Here is a 23,511-nt window from a genome sequence, read left to right as displayed (position 1 = left end):
CTATTTTTCAGATGGTTATCTGTGCAAAGACAAATACACACTATTTGGGGTCTGCAAGGCTGAGCTGAAGATGTGGTTGTGATGCTTCTGGTCAGTGACATCAGGAAAAAAAAAAATACAGAACTATGTATTCAATGGACTTTCTCTTGATCTGGGAGGACCTATTCTCTGCTGTGCTCAGTGCTTGGCTGGCTTATGGGATGGATATGGATGGAAGTTCTACACAGGGAATGAACCAAAGCATCTAGAAGTCAATTTATTTTATCACTTCAAGGGATGCTTGAAGAGCACCCACACAACTTTGTTAGGAACAAATGCACAGGATGCCAACATGGCTCAGCACTGAGTGACATATGGAAGATTTAGTTACCCTTTAAATATCAATAATGATTCTTCAATGGGAGTGACACGGACTCACTATATGTAGAAAGATGCTAGCATTATATCTGCAGCCCATTTTAATGGGAGAACCTTTTTGCTTCCCTCATCGTTCATGGTGAAGCAGACATTACTGTTGTGGTCTCTGTTAAGCCACAGATACCGGTAATGCAGAGAGCTGACTGCAGGTCTAGGACAGAACATTTATGTTGCTTGGCAATCTGCTATCTGGAAATGCATCCCTGATCACACAGGCCAAATTAACCTTCAAAACGCATGGAGGGAGTTTGGGCGCATAACTTGGAACTCACTGCATGCACACTGAAAATGCAAAACATACCTTTTCAATTAGGCATTACACTCTACACTCTACTACACTCTACCTCAAATCATTTAAGACTCTCCTGTCTCAAAAAGGGATAGGGATGCTGCTGAGTGGAAAGGACTGCTCCTGAATAAACAACAGAAACTTCCAGACTAACTGCAGACAATTATTCCGTTTCCCTGGGAAAGGAGATTTGATTGACCTTCATCTGATTTATTAATATTAGAAGTGCTATGAAATGGCTTCAGTCAAAAGGCAAATATATATAAACAAATTAAATAAATTAATAAATATATAAAACGGCAAGGTACTGACCAGTTTCTTTGCTCAACACATCTCCAGTTTATGGGCTAAAGACATGCCAATTTCCCTTCGAAGTTTCCATATGAATGACAGCATTCTATAGTAATGTTCTCTATATTGCTCAATGCTTGTAGCATGGCAGTTTTGTTGAGTGGATCATATTTTACATTTGGACCTTACGTGGCATTGGGTGGAGAGAAGCATTCAAAGTCAACATTCACTTAAGGAACTGAAATATTCAAGAAGGGTGCTAGTGACTGTGGATTATTTGTCAGCAGTGCTGATAGTAGGCAGATATGTATAAAGTTTACACTTGTCACCTGAAAGTGTAGTGGCAGCAGAGTGACTTTATCACTCACTTGAATGATGATACAGTAATTTCTGAGGATACCCAGCACAATAACAAGACTGGGAAAAGGTATCAAGTGGTAGATAGTTTGGCTTAATGAAGGCCTAAGAGCATCATTCGTTGTCCTTATCTTAAAAACCAAATCTATGGCAGATCAGAAGATACAAGAGCACAGAGCCCTTCATCACCAGCTGCTATGCCTGTGAGTGGCAAACGATGGACTTGCACTAAAAAAACCTGGGAATGATACTGATAGGGTGAGGTATGAATCTAGGAAAGAACTAGTGCTAGAACTGCAGGAACTCATGAAGAAACAGTCACTGGAAGCTACTGGAAACAATAATAAATAACATCTGTAAAGAGACATAACATTTGATAGAAACAGAGGGAATGCAAACTGCAGCCCTACCAGCTTGAAGAGGCTGATAGCCTCGAGTCTCAAGTCATCCTCGATTTGGGTCAGAGCAGATCCTAGTGGCACTGTGAGCATCCCAAAAGAAGGCTCCTGCAGAGTAAGAAAATGACATATGCATCAGATATTTAACTACAGAATCTTAGACATATCCATGCGCATTAAACACATAATCGGATATGCAGAGGAAAGGCAGACGAGGCATAGAATCAGACAACTTGTGACAAGATTTGGCTATTCATTAACTGATAACCAAACTGCTTCTGTGCATCATCATCAAATACACTCAGCAGTTCTACAAATGTTACTTCTTTTAGCTTAGGTTTCACACAAAAAAGGATAGAGTTACCTTGCCTCTGTGGCCAGCTTCTTACTTTTAAGGCTACACTGAGTGCATTCGTAGCTGGGTTAGAAATAATGCAATACTAATACCGCAGGCTGCAGAATTTACCAGGTGCATTATTTCCAACCCATTGTCAGTTCAGCAGGAAATAATGCAGCATAACATAAATTGGTAGAGTTTGTGAACCCAATTACCACGTGTTGTGACTTGTTCTAACCATTTTTCCTAAATTGTGCCACATTTGCTTTAGCAAAGGTGTCTAAGGATAATTACTAATGTTAGGTAATGTCTGCAAATATGTAATAGTATTTCGGGGCAACTTCCAGTTTGTGCCTCAATAAGGGTTTCCAAATGTGCTTAGAAAAAGGCCATTAGTTCATTAGATTGTTAACAATTATTAATTTGTGAGTGAATAGGCACCCAGTGGCAGGACCAGAAGCTGCATCTATAGGTGTTTAAATTAGTTCCACTCAGTACTGCTTGAGTGAGTATCTAATTAGAGGTAATCCACCTTCTGCACAGATATCTTCAATTTATAAAGGGTGACAATTAAGGGGTTTCCAAACCGCTGGCAGACAAGTCATCAGAATGGTGGTGATAACTGAAAGGAGCTTAAGGAAAAGCTTCCTTTGGTAATAAAGCAATGGCTTAAAGCTCACTACTGTGCCAGACTGGTGCTCTCTGCCACCACGAAGACTGCCTTCCATGATACTGGATTCATGCAGTAGAAGGTCATTGGTTGGAAAGACCTGTTATAGGTGGATGGCTTTAGTTCTTTGTATGTCTGATGTAGGGATATTCACTGACCTCTAGTTCTGATTTTGTGTCAGGGGTTCTGCAGGCGAAGTAGATGCCAAATGACTGTAAGGCGCCAGGTGACTGTATGGCGGGGAAGGTGATGTGCAGTGCTTCATCCATTCAGCACCCTGCCCCAGATTCTGGACTCAGGTCAAATGAAATGCAGTAGAAGCCCCCAGTTTCCATTTTTCTCTGTAGGAATGTATGGCACTATAGTGACTGCCAAAGTATCGACCTGCACGTACATTGCCACTGTAATATTCAACAACCAAGATTTTGTCAAGGTCAGTGTAGGTTTGCTGGTGTTACCACTGCTTTGACATTTCAAGAATCAACATTATGATCTTGATATATCTGTAGGTCGATATGTTGACTGTTATTTTGGAAACAATACCCTGGACAGCTTAGGTGAGTTTCCGGATACCACAGGCAGTGGAGTAAACTAGAAAACATATCAGATGAGATGGAGCCATTCTCTGTAAATAAAAAAGAAAAAGTCAGGATGAAGGAAAATGAGTCACAATCTGCTTTCACTCCCTGAGAGTAGGAGTAACAGCAGTGATGTGGGACCTTATTTTTGACCCAGACTCTAAGCACATTTTCATGCATGTACTTCCAAACATGCCTTTTAGAAACTGGGTCCCTAGTTAGCAGAGGTATACACTCTGTCCAGGTAAGGACCACAATCCTAGTCAGGTTAAGACACAACACAACCTAAATTATCCTGTGCTCACCCTCTGCTAGCTTGGTACAGAGCAGGCAGGCTTAACCTAGAAGGCAATGTGTAAAGTATTTGTGCAATAACCCATACAGTAACATAGGGAAAACACCACAAAAACGTACTCCACACAAGTCTAGAAACGTAGATACTATTGATCTGAATAAAATAAGACCAAAATGGTAAAAATCCAACATTCACAAGGGAAGATATGAATTTTTAAAGCGTAAATGTAATATAGCGCTTAGAAACACAGTAGCTCTGACTGTGGCTATCACAACATCATGACAGAGTCGCATCCAACAGCCAACCCCACTCGTGAGGGAGTGTGGGCTGGTTACTGAGTGGCACGGACCCTGGGCACAGTACCTTGGAAATGATGAGGAACCAAAGATACTGCACAAAGTCGGAGAGTTGAGACATTGCTGGTGCCAGTGCAGAGTTGGTTTCTTACTGTCATCGAAGATGTGACAATTTGGTCCTTACTGCTTGACAAGGGAGGTGAGGCGTCTGTTCATTACGGTTGTAGAGGAGTTAATGCGGCGTCGGTTTGCGAGGCGTGGGTTCCTTTCACACAGAGTGGTGGAAGGTTCCAGCAGATCAAGACACAAGGTACCGACTTTGCGGGGTCTTGATCACACAATGGGGCCATAGGTGCTGCAGCGGAGTCAGAGTCAGATGCCACGGACGTCAGTGACACAGAGCTCTGAACTCACGCTGTGGAGAGACTTCGGAGGAGATTGCAGTCCTGTGCAGGCGTGGCATAGAGTCAGGGTGCGGCCCTGGTAATGAAGTCGTTCTGGGCATCGGAGCACTGGTTTCTTCTTTGTTTCACCAGAACTCACTCCCACGACACCAGAAATTGGGTTTGTCACCACATGGCAAGTCAGGACTGTCAGTAAGAGAGCCCAAGTGCTGGCATATGAAGTCACTGATGTCCCTGAGACTTCTCAACAGCTGATTCCAAGCCCTTGGAGATCACTTGTGGGGGAAGCCAAAGTGCTTCCAGCAGAATCAGGGAGCAGCAGGCAACAAGCAGAAGAGCAGTCCTTCCAGAAAAGTAGCCCAGTTGAGTCCTTTGGGCAGCACTGCAGTCCTTCTGACAGAATCCAGTTGCATGTCCAGAAGTGTCCGATTTGAGGGGGGTCACAGACCTAGCTTATATATAGCAAATGTGCCTTTGAAGTGGAGGAATTTTCACAGAGTGGTTTTGAAGTGCACCATTTCCCCTTTCAACCCAGTCCTGTCTGCCAGGAGATCTGTGGGAGGTTATCAGTCCTTTGTGTGAGGTCAGGGCACTAGCCTTTGAACTGTAAGTGAGAGCCCCTCCACCCTTCCTGCATAGGAAGACCCATCAGTATGTAGATGAATGTAAATGCAGCTGAGTGTCCTGTGTTTATGGCTCTTGGGGGGAATCTATAAGGGGAGATGTCAACCAGCACAAACCAGATGAGTATTGAAGACAGAATGTAAGGCACAGAGAGCAGTAAGAGCAGAAAAATGCCTATGTTCTAAAAGTGGCATTTCTAAAATAGTAATGTTAGCTCCAACTTTACCAGTAAGCAGGATTTTCTCACTACTATTCCAACCATACCAAACATGGCAATGCCACTCCTTTCAGATCAGAAATTACCACTTAACAGTATATAAGGGAATTCACAATACTGGGCTATGAGAGGAGCAGGCTTCACAGTAGTGAAAAACGACTCTGGAAGTTTTTCATTACTAGGACATGTAAAACTTACAAGTACATGTCCTGCTTTTTAGATATATTGCTCCCAGCCCTGTGGGTCACCTAGGGCCTACGTTAGGGGTGACATGAAAAAAGGGGAGTTTAGGGCTTGGCAAAGGGTTTTAAATGCCAAGTCGAGGTGGCAGTCAAACAGCACACCCATGCCTTGCAATGACAGGTTAAAGGGCTGCTTTTGTTGGGGGGGGGCGCACAATCAGTGCTACAGGCCCACTAGTTGTATTTAATGTACATGCCCTGGGCACATGTAGTACACTTTACTAGGGACTTACAAGTAAATTACATTTGCCAATTTGGTAAGAGCCAATGTTACCTTGTTATAGGGAGAGAGCACATGCACTTTAGCACTAGTTAGCAGTAGTAAAGTGCACAGAGTCCTAAAGCCAACAAAAACAAGGTCAGAAAAAGAGGAGGAGGAAGGAAAGAAAATTGGGGTGACACTTCAGCGAGGGCCATTTTCGAACAATGCCAATCTCTTTTTTTTTTTTTATTATCTAGCTGCTCCAATAGCTGGCTAGTGGCCCGTTATGGAGACGTGTTGGTATTGATGGGGGAGAATCTGACTTGGTGGGCCTGCCATCCCCAATGCTGATGTGCTTCGAGAGGAACCCAGAAGTGCACCAAATAACAGTGCAATCTATCCTTTAGAAGTGCTTCTGTGAGTGCCTCTGGCAGAAAGAGAAGAGTAGAAGAGAGAAGGGAGAAAAGGGAAGACACGTTGTTGGAAATGGCCACTTGAGAGGGTCACCCCCAAACTTTTTGCCTTCCTTCTTCTCTTTTTCTGATCTCATTTTTTGCTGGCTTTAGGACTCTGCACACCTTACCCTGCTAACCAGTGCTAAAGTGCATATGCTCTCTCTCTTAAAACATGGTAACATTGGTTCATACCCAATTGGCATATTTGATCTACTGGGAGGTCCCTAGTAAAGTGGAGTACATGTGCCCAGGGCCTGTAGATCGAATGCAGCTAGTGGGCCTGCAGCACTGGTTGTGTCACCCACATAAGTAGCCCCTTAACCTGTCTCAGGCCTGCCTTGCCAAGCCTTAAAATCCCCTTTTTCTACATATAAGTAACTCTAAGGTAGGCTCTAGGTAACCCAGAGGGCGGGGAGCTGTTTAGGTAAAAGACAGGACATATATCTGTGTGTTTTACATGTCCTGGTAGTTGAAAATTCCTAAATTCGTTTTCCACTGCTGTGAAGCCTGCTCCTTTCATAGGCTAACATTAGGGCTACCCTCATAAAATGTTTGAGGGGTAGATTCTGATTAGGAAAGGTTAAACATGTCATATTTAGTATGGCCAGAATGGTAATTGAAAATCCTGCTGACTGGTGAGGTTGGATTTAATATTACTATTTTAGAAATTATACGTTTAGAAAGTGAGCATTTCTCTGCACTTAAATCCTTCTGTGTCTTACTGCCTGTCTCCAATCCACGTCTGGGCTGGGCTGGTTGACAGCTCCCTTGTGCATTTCACCCAGACAAACACAAACACAGAACGCACAGTCACACCTGCACACGTCTGCGTAATGAATGGGTCTTCGTGGGCTGGAAAGGACTACTGGGACCCTGGCAGACAGGGTTGAACTGAAAGGGGACCTTGTGCACTTCAAAACCACTCTTTGAAGTCTCCCCCACTTAAAATGCACTTTTAGGTATATAAACTGGGTTCCTGACCCTACCAAATCAGACACTTCTTGGGACAGACCCTCTACACCAGAAACTGCAACCTGACAAGAGAAGCTGCCTAGCTGCCCAAAGGACTCACCTGGACTGCTCTGCTGTAAAGGCCTTTTGCCTTGCTGTTGCCCTGCTGCCTTGCTGGCCTCTGGCTCTGCTGAGAAGTGCTCTCCAAGGGCTTGGATTGAGCTTGCCTCCTGTTTCCTGAAGTCTCAGGGACAAAAAGACGTAATCTCCACAAAGAAACTCCCTGTGCAGTGAAAATCGATGCACAGCCTGCTGGAATCGATGCACAGCCTGTCCATCGATGAGAAAATCACTGCATCGCCTAACCAGAACGGAGCAGCCTATCTCCCCAAGTGGAAATCGACGCAGCACCAATGTTGCGACACGAACTTCGACGCACAGCCCACTGGATCGATGCATCGCCGAGCCGGAATGACACAGCCCGACTTCCTGCGAGAGGAATCGACGCAGCGTCAGCCGTGCGGAGAAATTCTGCTGCGTCACCCGCCGGATCGATGCAACAGCTGTGACTTTGCCCTGTACACCCAGGATTTCCATGCATCATCCCTGGGTGCCAAAAGACCCCACATTGCAAAGAGGATTCAAGTCTGTGCGCCGGAAATCGACACAGAGCCCTTGCCACGGGAAAAACAATTGATGCATTGTCTGTGTCCGTCCAGAAAACTGACGCACACCTACCTTTTTCCACGCATCTCCTCCTCTGCGGTCTTCGTGCGAGTAATTTTGACGCAAACCAGGTACTTTGTCCTTGCAAGAGACAATTGTTGTTTTTCAGAACTTAAGACTCTTCTTATCATTACAAAAGTGGTACTTCAACTTGTGATTATCAGATCTTGATCGTTTTGACCTTAATTTAACCAGATAAATATCCTGTTTTTCTAAACCTGTGTGGTGTCTTTCTGTGGTGTTCTCACTGTGTTATTGCATGATTTATTGCACAAATACTTTACACATTGCTTTCTAAGTTAAGCCTGACTGCCCAGTCTCAAGCTACCAGAGGGTGAGCACAGGATAATTTGGGTTGTGTGTGACTTACCTTGACTAGGATTGTGATCCCTAACAAGGGTGAATACCTCTGCCAACTAGAGACCCCATTTTTAACATTGGTGATCAGCGGTGGATAGGACTTGTATTTGTGCAGTAACATACAATAGCTTTATGTATACTACCTACCCACAGTTGAAGGTCAACTTGATTTTTTTCTCTTTTTCTGCAATTTCATTTTTCTGCTTGTCTCTGGCTGGGTCTCAAGCAGGAGCTGGAGAGTTTGAACTAGTCAAGCTGGAGACATACACTGTCAGCCAGCTGCAAGGGTTCTGCAAGGGGATGGGAGTACCTACCCGGGGTGCCTCCAGGAAGGAGGAGTACCAAAACGGCACCGAGGGCCTGGGCAGAAGCCAGTTAACAAGAGAATGTTGAGATTGAAGAGCCAAAGGAGGATTTGCCACCAACAGTGGGGGATGTTACCCCTGCAATTGCGCACCTTGGTAAACCAGGGAGCAGTGTCTCTAACCATGGCCTGACCACAGACGAAAGGAGGGAGGAGAGAGAATTCCAACTGCAATTGGCAAGATTAAGGCTGGAGGGGAAGAAAGCAGATAGAGAAGCAGAAGCCAAAAAAGCTAAGGCTGAAAGGGCTTTGGCTGACAAGAAACTTCTGTTGGCTCATGAACTGAGTCTTAAAGAGCTGGATATCATGGCTAGGCAGTCTGAGTCCAACAGTGATGATGGCAGCATACATGCAGGACCTCCTGGGGGCAAGAAGGTTCGTATACCCAAAAATGTGGTGCCAAGTTATGTGGCAGGAGATGACATTGATAAGTGGTTGGCTGCTTATGAAGTTGCACTAAGGGCTCAAGGGGTTCCTGAAGAACAATGTGGGACAGGCTTGCGAGGATATGTACCAGTTGTTGGGAGGGACACACTTCTCACATTAGATCCAAAGGATCAGAACATACACTCACCCATGAAAACCACTTTGCTTGCCAAGTTTGGGCTGACCCCTGAGAAGTACTTAAATGAAAATAGTACACTGTTGCAATAAGTGTGTATGCAGGGAGAGGGGGGGTCAGTATTGGCAGGAGAGCCCTCACGCATCCACTAGGATGCTAAGCATCATCATTGGGCTAACTCCTTCGTCAGACCGGCACTGCAATGTCTGGCGGGCCTACCACACCTGGTGGTGGCACTCAACCGAAAGTAGTGTAGCATTTAGAAATAAGGTCTGCGAGAGATACTGAGAAAAGGAGAGAAAAAAAGAATATAGTTAAAATTGACTCTGACCCATAAGCATCATAATTTAATGAATCAGGATAAAGATCAGGTCAAGATTAAAAAGAAACAATGGGAGTGGAAACGGGGAGTAATGTCCCACAGCACTCCAGAGAAAGGAAAAAGGAAGTACTGTCAGAGTTTCAGGGACAGCACCAAGCGCTCCACACAAATTTGGGTAAACTTTTTTGATTTGGCCAGTAAGGCACTGAATGGATCAGTACAGGGCAGTAAAGCAGAGGACTATGTTGAGTATAATTTGATCCCGAGAGAGCATATGCTCAGTGTTTGCTTTATAGAGTTGCACCAACACCTAGTTGACAGTAAGCTGACTGACCCTAGGAAGCTTGCTGAGAAGGCAGACCCCTGGGTTAGCACCAGAGTGTCCAAGAAGGTACCTGGGAGTGACCCCAAGAAGGGTGGTTACGGTTCCCCCCAACAGGGTGAGGGGGAGGTTGAAGATGACCCAGACAAGTCCCAGAATCAGGGGGGAGGGACCTCATCTGAGAAACAGGGTGGTGGTTCTGGGGGCGGTAGCCCAAGGCACCACACTCCCAACCCCGCTGCTTTGACTGCTCCAAGCTAGGACACAAGATGGGGGACTCTGTCTGTCCAAAGAGACCACCCACTGGTGGAACCTCTACAGGGGTGGCCAATGTGGCCCTAGGGGGAAGTGGTCCCCAGGGGCAGGTCATAGACCAAGCCCTAATCTCCTTCAGTTGGGAGATAGACTCAGAGGGTAAGGTGGTGATCCCTGAGGGTGGGAGTCGTCACTTCCACCAGGTGGGGGTGAATGGGGTCCCAGTCACTGCTCTGAGGGACACAGGGGCTAGTCATACCATGATGGTGGAGAAACTAGTTTACCCAGAGCAGTACACCGGCCAGGAGTGTAGGGTGACTCCAGCCCACAGAGAGGATTTTTCTGCCCCATGGCTCTGGTATCCCTGGAGTGGGGTGGGGAGGTGACCCATAGGCTGGTCATAGTTAGTCCCCAGATGCCCATTGACTACATTCTGGGGAATGAGTTACCTCTGGTGGCAGGAGAACTTTGAGGGATGACCCCTAAGGGTGCCCTGACAGTTCAGTTATCTGGCAGTGCCACGACTCAAAAGAGGGTACAGAAGCCCAGATGTAGGGGCAAGGTGAGGGAGGACTCACCCCTGCCCCCTGCTCAACCTAAGGGTACAGACCTGGGGTTGATTGATCAGAGTCAGGCTACCACCCCTGAACTGGTAGGAGGTAGAGTGGAGAAGGGGTACTGCCCCATTCTGAGATGCATCAGGAACCCATAGGGAACTCCCTGCCAGCCCCAAGGCTGGAGGAGAAGCTCACCCAATGGCCCCACTCAGGGCCTCCACTCAGCAGTGGATTGTTTGGGACCTGGCTCCTGACACTGACAGATGTCAGTGGGCTCTTTTGGTGACTGTCATTGTGGACAGAATTTTACCTGGGTTGGGGACAGAAGTCACACCCAATGAGTGGAATGGACTGCATCACTTTGTTGGCCCTGGTGGTCCTGTCTGTCTGCCTACTGGGATGCATCTGTGAGCAAATTAAGGTTAGGAGTTTCACAGATTGGGCCCACAGATGAGGAGAAGGGTTCCCCATGCGTCAGTTCAGTGGTCCCAGAGAGTATAGAAAGAGAAGCCTCACTGGGTTCAGAAAGGCATAGAACTGGCAAGTGACCCTGCAGTAGTGGGCCATTGTCCAGGTTCTATCGCCTTCAGCAGGGAAGTCCATCAGAGTACTGATTAGCCTACCCTAGATGTTGGAAATGGCCTCTCGGCAGGGTCACACCCAAACGTTTTGCCTTCCTCCTCTTTTTCTGACCTAATATTTTTGCTGGCTTTTGTGCCTTACAGCCTCTCTCCAGTCCACGTCTGGGCTGGGCTGGTTGACAGCTCCTTTGTGCATTTCAAACAGACAACCACAAACACATGATGCTCAGTCACACCTGCACACATCTGCATAGTGAATGGGTCTTCCTGGGCTGGAAGGGTGGAGGGCCTGACACATTGCAAAGGACAGAGGCCTGCCTTCACACAAAGGACTGCCAAACCCCCTACTGGGACCCTGACAGACAGGGTTGTACTGAAAGGGGACCTTGTGCACTTCAAAACCACTCTTTGAAGTCTCCCCCACTTCAATGGTGCTTTTGGGGTATATAAACTGGGTCCCTGACCCTACCAAATCAGACACTTCTTGGGACAGACACTCTGCACCAGAAACTGCAACCTGCCAAGAGAAGTTGCCTGGATACCCAAATGACACACCTGGACTGCTCTGCTGTAAAGGACTGCTGCCTTGCTGGCCTCTGGCTCTGCTGAGAAGTGCTCTCCAAGGGCTTAGAGTGAGCTTGCCTCCTGTTTCCTGAAGTCACATGGCCAAAAAGACTTAGGGCCTGATTACAACTTTGGAGGAGGTGTTAATCCGTCCCAAATGTGACGGATATACCACCAGCCGTATTACGAGTTCCATAGGATATAATGTACTCATAATACGGCTGGTGGTATATCCGTCACTTTACCGTCACTTTTGGGACGGATTAACACCTCCTCCAAGGTTGTAATCAGGCCCTTAATCTCTGCAAAGAAACTCCTTGTGCGTGTAATTTTGATGCAACCAGGTACTTTGTGCTTGCAAGAGACAATTGTTGCTTTTAAGAACTTAAGACTCTTATTATTATTGCAAAAATGATATTTAAACTTGTGATTATCAGATCTTGATCGTTTTGACCTTAATTTAACCAGATGAATATACTATATTTTTGTAAAGTTGTGTAGTGTCTTTCTGTGGTATTCTCACTGTGTTATTGTATGATTTATTGCACAAATGCTTTACACATTGCCTTCTAAGTTAAGCTTGACTGCTCAGTGCCAAGCTACCAGAGGGTGATCACATGATAATTTGGATTGTGTGTGACTTACCCTGACTATGTTTGTGATCCCTATTTGGACAAGGGTGTATACCTCTGCCAACTAGAAACCCCATTTCTAACACAAGTGGACAAAGAAAATGGATGGGGAATTGAGGAAAGTCAGACAGCCAAAGGCTGAGAAGTGGGTAATGCGGAGGTAAGGATGACAGAACAAGGATCGTGAGGTGCCCCTTTAGTAATCTAACCTAAACAGAAGGCAGAACAATGGAAACAATTGAGAGCAATGGGAAATATGTTAGCTTGATGAAGCACTGTGGCAGGTTGACGCATAAATCTTCAAATCAGAAGAATCTAAACCACTAACCTGACATCTAAACCAACACAATGAAAATGTATATGTCTGAAAAGTGAATAGTTATGAGGTGCAAGGTCATTTTATTTCCGCATTAACCAACAAGACCATTAATGAACAAGACATTTAATATATCTCTACTAATCTTAGACAATCGAAGACTTTCTATGAATGTGTTTTAGCTTTTCAGTTTATGTTGTACACAACGTACCTTGAAGTTAGCGCGGACATATTTGTTCATGGGGTAGTTGTTCACATCAAGGGGAAGTGTCAACTGGGCATTTGCCTCAAGTTTGGGGACTTGGGCAGGAGTAACGAGCTCCGTGTTCACATGCTTGTGAGCTGAAAAATATTTGGAACTCTAGTGAGAACAGCAGAAAAAAGAGGTTTGATCTGAGCTTAATTTTTAATAAACAAAGAAGAACCCACCAAGGCCTTGCATTTCCATTAGTTTATATTACAGTTTAATGTTTTTAATACCGTTGAATACCGTTTCCATGAACTGTTTTCCGCACAATCTATGGGGCCTTTAAATATTTTAATAATCTAGGCAATAATACTATTTCAAAGCGATGTGCTGAAATAACAGAAGACCATACATTCAGGTTAGTTAACCATTTTAAACCCTGACGGTTTTATGAGCATATACTCGCAAGACTTGGCAGAAAATGTGTGTGCAATTCAATGAGAACAAAGATGTCAGAGTGCCAGTTGGACCATATCAGAATATGGGAGTTAGGAGGTGGAGTCTGCCCGCTGAAAAGGATGGTCTGGATGCACTAGGAGGCACCGGGAGGTCTCCATGCTGTGTCCATCGTTCTTCACCGGGGGAGGGGTCAGTGACGCATCCTGGTGTGGCAGGCCCCTTGTGTACAGAGAACAGTAGGGATGCAACTGGCTTTTGGAGACGCCCAGCTTTGTGGTGCGGAGTTGTGCAGATGAGGCGAGAAAAGGCCGCATGCCCGCAAGAGGATTTGGCAGAGCTGCCTGGCACCAATGAAGGAGCCTACGGCCTGGTTATATGATCCCCTTGCCCAATGACCAGTAATGAGGGGGCCCACAAACGGCCTTGAGTGACTCTGGGAGGTGGTAGCCCTCTCCTAGGGGGTCCCTATCATTTCTCTCACACCTCCTTTAGTCTGGACCTTGATCAGCGAGGGGCCACGTGACATATGGTTTCCCCTGCACTCCCTCCGGAGCATCAGTGGTCGCCTGGACAGCTATCTGGGTTGTTGGGTGAGGGCCCTGCTACATGCTGGCTGGCTAGTACAATCCCCTGGCCTCCTTACCTCCTGTCATCGGCCTGCGGGCCATGCAGTTTTGGACGGAGTAGCGCCCAGCCTGGTCACGGTGGGTGACTCCCTCCATCTTTACTGATCAGCCTGATTGTGGTCTTCTGTTTGCTACCTGGGGTGCGGTGGCCCCCTCCTTCTTCCTCCACATGCCAGGCACCGACATTATCTGCACACCCTGGGGGATCGGCAGGCCTCATAGTGTGTACACCACTGCATGCCACCTTGGAGGCTCCCACCAATCTGCAGCGACTACCTTGCCTCAACGCCTGCCCGCCACTCTCCTTCAGCCTGCGCTCTACCGTCTTCTCACCTTAGGTAGTTGCAGGAGCTGCCCGTGAGGGGGCTGGGGCTCCTGGAGACTGGTCACTGCCGTAAGAACACAGAGTAGGGAGCAGAGGTGAGCAGTGCACCCTTCTCTATTTGTTATATCTCCTTGTCTGATCTCCTGGCCTGCACCATCCAGCTTGATACCAGGCGCAGCCACCTCGCAGGCCTGCAGAGAGGTTGTGTACTCTTCTGTTGTCTGTGGCGGCAGTGATGACTTCCGGGTAGTCGTCCCAGCAGTTGCTCTTCACGGAGGCTTTAACGCAGAGCATGCCTGCATATGCCCCATCTGTGGAGCCCCCAGACCTCAGAATTGACAGGATACCTCAGAAAATCCCTGCTGTGTGTGGCTGCCTACAGGGCATGGATGCTAAGATGTACAGTGTTCTGGGGAATCTAAATCTATTTGGGGGGACATGGTCGGTTTCCATGACTAAGTGGAGGGGATGGAGCTGTGCTTATTGGCGGCTGAGGTGAGGCTTCATAACAAGATTATTGACCGGGAAGATCAGAGCCGCAGGAATAATGTATGATTCTTTGGCTTTCCAGAATCGGTGGAAAGGAATGATGCCCGCTGCTTCCTCAGGGATCTTCTCTCCATACTCACGAGGCTTGCCTTCTTCACCCTTCTTCACCGCCCACTGAAGATAAAGAGGGCCCACAGGATTGTGGCGCAATGAATGGCAGGACCGAGCAGGGCGCAGCACCTCATTGCATGTTTCCCCTGCCAAGAACAGGTACGACAACTCTTGACAGTGTCCTACTCCCATGGGTCGTATGATTATGACAGCCATAAGATCTGTGTTTTGGTGAACTTCTCCCAGGAGACCAACAAAAAGAGGAAGGCCTTCCTGTCCTTCATGCTTCAGGTGTGCAAATGTGACATAAAGTTTGGCCTCTTTGAGCCCGCGCAGATGTGGATCATGAAAAACAGCAAATCCAAGGAGTTCCACAACCCAGAGAATCTGCAGGCATTCTTGGAGGGCCTTCAGGACCAGTGAATGGACACAATCCATGCCAAGTTGCCAGCGGAAGCCCAGCCTGTGGATATGTTTTCTTCGGCTTCTGAGGACTGTGTCCCCAGTGGGGCAGACTTCAGGACAGATCAAACAGGTTGCAGAGTGTCAAGGACAAAGCAATAGAGCAGTGGTTGAGGTCAAGCAGAATCGGCGTGACAAATCCTTCTCCCCACTGGAGTCTGGCCTGCCGTTGGACTGAGGCTCACTCTGCTTTGGACTGCCACTTCCTAGTGCCCTTATTGTCCTTTTTGATGGCAGATGAGTATTGCCTACATGGCTGTCTACTGTTCTATTGTTTGCTGATTCTTGTTATGCACATTGTTGTTGGTTTGGAACATAGCTTGTTACTTGGCATGTCCGGCCTTGGTGCTCTTATGTTCTTCAGTTCCTGAGTCCTTGTGCTCCCTGGTTCATTCTTCCATCATTTTGTTCTTTATTCTTTATTCTCTTGGGTTGCATTCCTGGTCTCAGATTCACCCCCCACCCCTCCACTACCCTGCCTGGGATCTTCGGATCTTGACGCCTATGTGCGTGGTCCTTGTTAGAGGTTCTCCCCTGTACCCCTCACTCTTACATTCATCCGCTTTACCATTTCTTGCCACAACTTGCCTCCTGCAGATTCTCTGCTGGCTTCTTCCTTCCTTCCACTGTGTAGGGGCCTCCCAGGATCTGTCAACGTGCAGGTTTGAACCGGTAGACAAAAGTTTTACCTTGGCACTGGGCAACATCTCATTGTCTGTATGCCTTTGGCCCTCCTTCTCCTCTAACCCCTGCTCTATCCCTGAATTAGGCTCTCTATCCTGCCCCCCTCAGGGGCCCCCTTTTTTTCTTTTTCACCCATCCTTCACCCCATCCCCACTCCCAGATCATGCCCCTCTTCCAGGTCTTGTTTTCCCTCCCATGTGGCCTTGTCAGGCTTACCCAGGGTTACTCTCAGGCTGCCACCAACCTTTTGTAGACAGTCCCCCACTTTCTCCCCTTTCTCTCACTCTTTTTGGCCTATTCCAGCTATGGTCACCTTCCGGTGCAGCATATCTCTACCCACATTAGTGTCACCACTTCCTCAAGGCCTGGGCTGTGATGCACAAGCCAAAGACCCTGAATACTATCACATGCAATGTAAACAGCCTCAAACACTTTATTCAATGCAAAAAGGTGCGTGTGTACCTTAACTCCTAGCATATTGATATGGCCCTGCCTCATGAAACCCACCTCTCACCTGAGGAAGCTGAGAAACTTTGGCACTAGTGGGTGTGGATGACAATTCAGAGAAGTTGTCCATCCTTGCCAGCTGATGAGACTACAACACCTCGGAAATGCGGAATAGCAATCCTTCTGCATAAGTCACTCTTGCTTATGGTGCTTAAGACATGAACCATCCCTGAGGGATGGTACGCATTTGTCAAGTTGAAACTGATCGACAGAACATTGTGTGTGGGCTCTCCTAAGATGCCAACTGGGCCGAAGTGCTCATTCTTCTTGCAGCTGATTGTTTGTTGACGGAAAGTTATACCACTTACTTGCTCATAGGGGGTGCCTGGAAAAAGGCCTGGGGCAAGACCCTGGATTGTACTAGCCTTATCGACATGGGCAAAAAGTTGGACCGGGCTCTTTTGGATGATTTTGCTGCAGATCATGGTCTTGTTGATGCTTAGCACCTTTCAGATCCCACCGATTGGGAATTCAGTTTCCTTTCACCAGTGCACGGTATTGAATCAATACTGGACTACTTTCTTGTCTCCTAGCCAATGATCGCCCTATTGTGGGATGCTCATATCCTTGAGCTAGAGCAATTTGGCCATTCTCAGATCCTCGTTTTGTCGGATCTGGGATTGATGAATCCAGGTCTCAAGTTGTGGCGCCTCAATATTTCCAGTTATAGGCTCCCCCAGGGGAAGGTCCAGCTTCAGTCCCATGCCACCATCTACTTGGACCATAATAAGGGGTCCGTTACCTTGGCACACACAATGTTGGCGGCAGCCAAGGCGACCATTAGGGGTTGAATGATGAGAAACGCTCCTCTCTCCAATAACCGGAAGGCGGAGCAGCAGAGGACCCTGGAGAGCACCATAGTGGCCCTCACACATCTTTACATGGTGCCCCTTGGCCCCCATAGGTGTCGCTTTGAAAAAGCACATATGGACCTCAATGCACTTTACACTCTTAAAGCTGAATACACACTGCAGCGACTGAAGGGCTGTCACTATGATCAAGATGGCTACTGGTAACCTAATTGTGGCAGAGAGAGGCTGTGCTGGCTATCCTGGCCATCAAAACTGCTACTGGTCACATTTTCAGTAGGCTGCAGGGCACTGCGAAAGGGTTCACAGCCTTCTACCAGGACCTCCACATCCCGAAGTGGCTGCAGACCCTACCCAATTGAACGCTTTTTTCTATTGCATACATCTGCCCCGCCACAATGAGTTGGGCAGGGATCTGCTCGGGGGGGGAAATAACCAAGGCGGACATAGCGCAAGCCATCTCCAAACTCCTGTACCAGAGGGCCACTAGGGAGGATGGCTCCCTGGCTGTATTCTATAAGTGGACGGGGGAGGAGGTGGTGAACTCCCTCTACGAGGCTTTCCAGGAGGCTGAATACATGAGGTCCCTTGGTTCCATTTTGACCAGGGCCCTGATCGCGGTCCTCCTCAAGCCCGGGAAGGATCCTCTCCTATGTGGTAGCTAAAGACCAATTTCCATGCTCAATGGGGATATCAATATTTTGGCCGGAGTTCTTGCAGGTCACCTTTGAACAGTTATCCCGACTCCGATCCACCACATCCAAGTGGGTTTGTCCCCAGGAGTTCAACCCAGAACCACCTTTGTACTGTAGCTCATGCCTTGTGGTGTACTAAGGACCTGTCGGAGGATGCCCTGACCCTCTCAGGAGACACCAAGAGGGTGTCTGACAGAACTGAATAGAGCTATCTCTGAGACGCTCCACAAATTCGGCCTTGGAGAAGATTTCATCATCAAGGTCCAGTGGCTCTACAACTCGGGTCAATTGTGGTGGTTTCCTCTTGGACCCCTTTCCAGTCCACAGGAGAACATGACAGGGACGCCAGCTGGCGTCCCTAATCTTCCTCCTGTCAATGGAGCCTCTTGCTACATCCATACACCAAAATCCGCAGATTGCAGGTATCCTTATCCCGGGGGAGAGGAGAAGGGGGGTGATCGTCGGCACTCTCTATTTACCTGGATGACATTTTTCTCTTTGCACTCTCAACCTCGTTCCCTGCTCTCCTAGACCTCATCTCTGCCTTCGCGGCTCTATCCAGATACAAAATAACTTGGAGCAAGAGTGAAGTCCTAACGATTTCACGGGTGACTATCTTGAGGGGGACTACAAGGACAGCTGTGTCCGGTCACACCTTTCAATGGAAGCCTCTTGTGTCCTAAATACTTAGGGATCTATATCAATCAGGGGCATGGACCGCATGTTGGTTGGTGAACAATCTTGACCCATTGTTGGAATGCACGAGACTTGAGTACAACAAGTGGTCCCACCTCAACCTCTTGCTGTGGGGTTGGATGCAGGCTGTCAAGATGGTGACCCTTCCAAGGTCCACCTACGTTCTGGGAATGCTCCCATTGCTCATACCCCTCAAGCTCTTGCGGTTGGTGGCAAAGGGGCATAAAGTCCTTTATTTGGGGAAAGGCGATACCCCGTCTGGCCATATGCAAGCTCATAGCTCACTGCTTATGTGGTGGTCTGGGGCTCCTCTAGGTTGAGCACTACTCTATAGATGTAAACCTGGCACAGTGGGCTTATATGCACCCAGAGGCCCAGGACCCTCACTGGTGGGTGCAATTGAGCACAACTTTGAAAATATTAAAACTGAAAATAAAACATAATTTAATGTCATCCAAAGAAGTTGTTGCTTAATAATAAAATGGCCAAAAAGCAGGCGCTCAATGTAAACAAATCAAAAAGCCATTAAAAAGTAAAGTCCAATCTCAATTTACATGATTTCTTTCTTTCTTTATATACTTATTTATTTTTGTGCATATTTTCTAAAGTGTTGACAGTCATTTTAGAATAGCATCAGAAAAAGCATTCAAAACACACACATGAAACAATTATATGCAGCAAGGAGGTCCGGGGTCTGGTTGTCCCATGCGCTGCCAAAAAGGACCCCATATTGAGCAGAGGCCTGGGGCCATTGGAAGGGGCTGAGTAACATAATTGACCCTTGGTGATGTAGCTGCAAGATCAATGTGCTGGCACACAAATTAACATGCATGTGCAGAGAGAATTTTGAATTATCTCCCTTTTGAAACCCACCCTAGTATGGATAAGAATAGCTTGTCACTGGGGGTAAGCAAAGTGAGACAGCATAGAACAAGTCAGGGGGGAGCAGAGAAGTTTAAGAGTCGGAAGTGTGGGGAAGAAAGTTCAGTATGGAGAGATTAGTGCGCAAGGAATGACAGGAGATCGGGTGGAGTGTATCAGGAAGCAGGAATGAAGAAGGAGCTGGGGTCAGAAGATCATGAAAATAGAGATATTTGTGGTGTAGGTTTGAAGATAATAAGTGGAGGGGCCTTAAGCATTTGTGGAGGATAGGTTTTATTTAAAGTGGTTGGTTAGTTGACAACTGTTAGGACATTGTTTAAGGCAAAGTACTTTATGCCTCTAACTCAAAGGATGTAAAAGGTGAAGTCTATGTGCTTTCGATAAAGCAGCCTCTCCTACAGCAGGCATAATGGTGGTTTGTTACCTTCCAATGAGTGGCTAGGACCACTGGGCTATGTTCAGGAACATCAGGGAAGAATAAAAATGTGCAAGTGCAGGGGCACTTCTCCCAGTGATGCACCACAGCCTCAAGGTGCAGGGCCAGGCCTACAGCAACATTAAAGTGGAGGCCGTATTCATTTGTTAATAACTTTTAAATTGTTTGGCAACTCTACATGAAATCTGGGAGACAATTAGAACTTAAAGCCCAGTTCTGGTAGCTCAGGATTCATGTAGAGCTGTAAAAATGTGACAAAGGTATTAGGAAATCATGCCTCAAAGTCTAATCCATCAAAGATCCCGGTACAACTTTTTCTTATGCAGATATCTGAAAAACTAGTGAGTTCATGTTGTCAGTTCTGTTACAAGTAAGGTCAGATGAACTAGCTACTGGTAATACTGGCTCTTCCTGTTGGTGATAATGGGTTGATATCATATGGAAGATGAGCTGCTAAGTCAGAGCACATGATTTGTTTACCTAGTTTTGTAAATTAAACTTTGCATCTGAAGAGAACCCATTGTGCCCCTGGATTCTTTCCAACGTTGCTGGCAGGATAATATGAACAGAGTTTCAGAACAAACAAGGCGCTCATGATCTCACGTTCGCCACCTCTTCTCCTGTTGGACCCACAGTGCCAAATAGCATACAACGTGTAGGCTCTTAAAAAATAGAAGGGCAGCCTGAAGATGAACGCCTATTTATGGAGTTCTCTGCTCTGCTCCTTCAACCAGTGGCGGTTTGACTATTTCCTTTGGTCACATAAAGAACCTAAAAAAATACTACTAAGTAAAAGACATTATATTGCAGGATAGAAACCAAAGAAATCTACAAAATTAAAAGATTCAAGATTGTCAATCTGTACAGGTGTGAATACACCTTGGCTACATATTGTTTATTTGGATACTTAACAAACTATTTAAATCTGTATGTATATTTTCTTATGTATTGATATATATTTGTTGGTGATTAGAATCGTCTGATTTGTTGTCCTGTGTATGTTGGTCTGGAGTCTTTCTGTAATGTTCATTAGTAAGTAATTATCTTCATGTCTTTGTCTTAGTAGTATTTTTTTAGGTTCTTTATGTGATTGATTTACATGATATTGGGAATAAAAATTATATTTTTCTAATCATTTCTTATTTTTCAATTTAGTTTTCCTTGTAAAGTGTATAGGAGAGTTGCATTATTTACAAAGATGTATTTGATTCATTGGCTCTCTCTCCTTATCGATCCAGGGACCCCTTATTTTGACTATTTCTTTTGGTGGCCAATGCAATAGCTGTTACTTTTGCTTCCACAACTGTCCGTTGTGATACGTGCACAGCATCAGGCCCACTTGTGCGTATTTGGCTGCATGCATGCTGGGTGCTGGTTTATGTCTCAGTCCTAAAGGACACCAAAATTTCAGCGTGAGGAGATGTAACCTCATTTGCCATGTAACCAGATATAAGTCACTTGACTATGGAACTTAGTGACATCATAGAAAGTGATCAGGCAATATCACAAAATAAAATTATGGACGGAGTGTTGAAACCCCCAGTCACAGATCTGGGTTTAATCCATCGGTATTTTGCTTGCCACGTCACCCCAGTTCAGACCCAGCTATATGCAAATCAGTCTTGACCCTGTTCCCAATGGGAGCAGTCCAGCCCGAACTGCCAAGCCAGGTCCTCCCTGGAAAGGACTCAAGCATGCTGGGACTGGTTTCAGGGTATCACCCTTCATCAGCCAGGCTAGCTTGAATCCAGTGACGCAGCAAGCAAGGGACCCACGTCTGGGCATACCCTAGGCACTTAGGGGGTCATTCCGACCCCGGCGGGCGGTGGGCGCCGCCCGCCGGGCGGAAACCGCCCAAACACCGCCCCACGGTCAGATGACCGCGGGGGACATTCTGACTTTCCCGCTGGGCCGGCGGGCGATCTGCAAAAGATCGCCCGCCGGCCCAGCGGGAAAGCCCCAGCAAAGATGAAGCTGGCTCCGAATGGAGCCGGCGGATTTGCTGCGGTGCGACGGGTGCAGTGGCAACCGTCGCGATTTTCAGTGTCTGCCAAGCAGACACTGAAAATCTTTATGGGGCCCTGTTAGGGGGCCCCTGCACTGCCCATGCCAGTGGCATGGGCAGTGCAGGGGCCCCCAGGGGCCCCACAGCACCCGTTCCCGCCAGCCTCTTCCTGGCGGTGTAAACCGCCAGTAACAGGCTGGCGGGAAGGGGGTTGGAATCCCCATGGCGGCACTGCTTGCAGCGCCGCCATGGAGGATTCCTTTGGCCAGGGGAAAACCAGCGGGAAACCGCCAGTTCCCCTTTTCTGACCGCGGCTTTACCGCCGCGGTCAGAATTGGCCAGGAAGCACCGCCAGCCTGTTGCGGTGCTTCCACGGTCCCCGGCCCAGGCGGTCATGGACCGCCAGGGTCGGAATGACCCCCTTAGTGTGCTCAAGAATCGTAGAGTGATACCACGTGATTTTGGTGCTGATAAAATCGCAAGAAGTCACATGACTGAAAATAAAAATCCTACAATATGTGCAAGATCAAGGAAATAACAAAATAGGTACCAACATTTTAGTTACCTCCCACATGCTAACTAAGATATGAACTAGGATTAAGTGGGATGCAGCCTCCATATGCTAGGGCCACAGCCAATATGTACCCTGGTCGAGCGATCACATGTAGCCATAGTAATCATATTCCCAATTAAAGTCCAAACTGCTCAGGTATGCCTATAGAATATCAATCTGAGGCCTACTATGAACACTCATGTGGGAGTCAGAAATAAGATAAACTCACAACTAGGCTAGGCTTGGTAATGATCAGTCCTACATCCCTTTATATATACCTTTTTGCTGCGCCCAGCCACCGGGTGAATGATGTGTGATGCTGTCCAAAACAGAGAGCCAGCTGTCTCACTACAACACCCACATTTGTTCAGATACTAACTCAATTGCCCATTAACAGCATCACTTGCCTATTTACAGCTTCCAATGCCCAGTCACAGCCTAGAAGAGGTCTACATGTCAAATTGAAGTCTGGATGCCGCAGTACTGCCACAAATACCCGGGTACAGAGAAAAATTACTGTAAAATTCCTAAATGCACATTTACAGACAAGGAAAAGTCCCCCACGTACAAAGATACAGGCCCACATGGCAGACCCATCACCAAATGCCAGGCCATAGACATGAGTATCCAGGCATATCACCAAATGTCCAGGCACAGCCTGTGTAATACATCTGAATTTTCACAGTCATCCATCACTCAGTGGAACCACCACTAAGGTGATAAAAAACTTGCAGACACAGGACTTACCCAGCAGAGCTATCGATCCGGTTACACAAGCTTTACATGCCAGTGGCATGGGCAGTGCAGGGGCCCCCAGGGGCCCCAGGACACCCCTTACCGCCAGCCTCTTCCTGGCGGTGCAAACTGCCAGAAACAGGCTGGCGGTAGGGGGGTCATAATCCCCAGGGCAGCCCTGGCGGATTATCACCGCCGGGGCTAAAACGGCGGGAAACCGCCAGCCCCGGCGGTGTGGCCGCGGCTCTACCGCAGCGGTCGTAATA

General features: G+C 47.1%; 1 protein-coding gene across 1 annotated transcript in view; it reads right to left on the bottom strand.

The window, feature by feature from the left end:
- MYO15A (myosin XVA) overlaps positions 1–23,511 on the bottom strand; it is a 761,224-nt gene that overhangs the window by 431,753 nt on the left and 305,960 nt on the right. Inside the window, exons 31-32 of the mRNA XM_069212299.1 lie at positions 12,796–12,926; positions 1,765–1,860 (exon numbers count right to left, since the gene is read on the bottom strand). Coding sequence (XP_069068400.1) covers positions 1,765–1,860; positions 12,796–12,926 — 227 coding nt within the window. The remainder of the gene's footprint in view (positions 1–1,764; positions 1,861–12,795; positions 12,927–23,511) is intronic.

Source organism: Pleurodeles waltl, chromosome 10 (genome assembly GCF_031143425.1).
Source record: "Pleurodeles waltl isolate 20211129_DDA chromosome 10, aPleWal1.hap1.20221129, whole genome shotgun sequence".
Lineage (NCBI taxonomy): Eukaryota > Metazoa > Chordata > Amphibia > Caudata > Salamandridae > Pleurodeles > Pleurodeles waltl.
The sequence above is the reverse complement of the archived record's forward strand: the minus strand, read 5'-3'. Positions and strand labels throughout refer to the sequence as shown.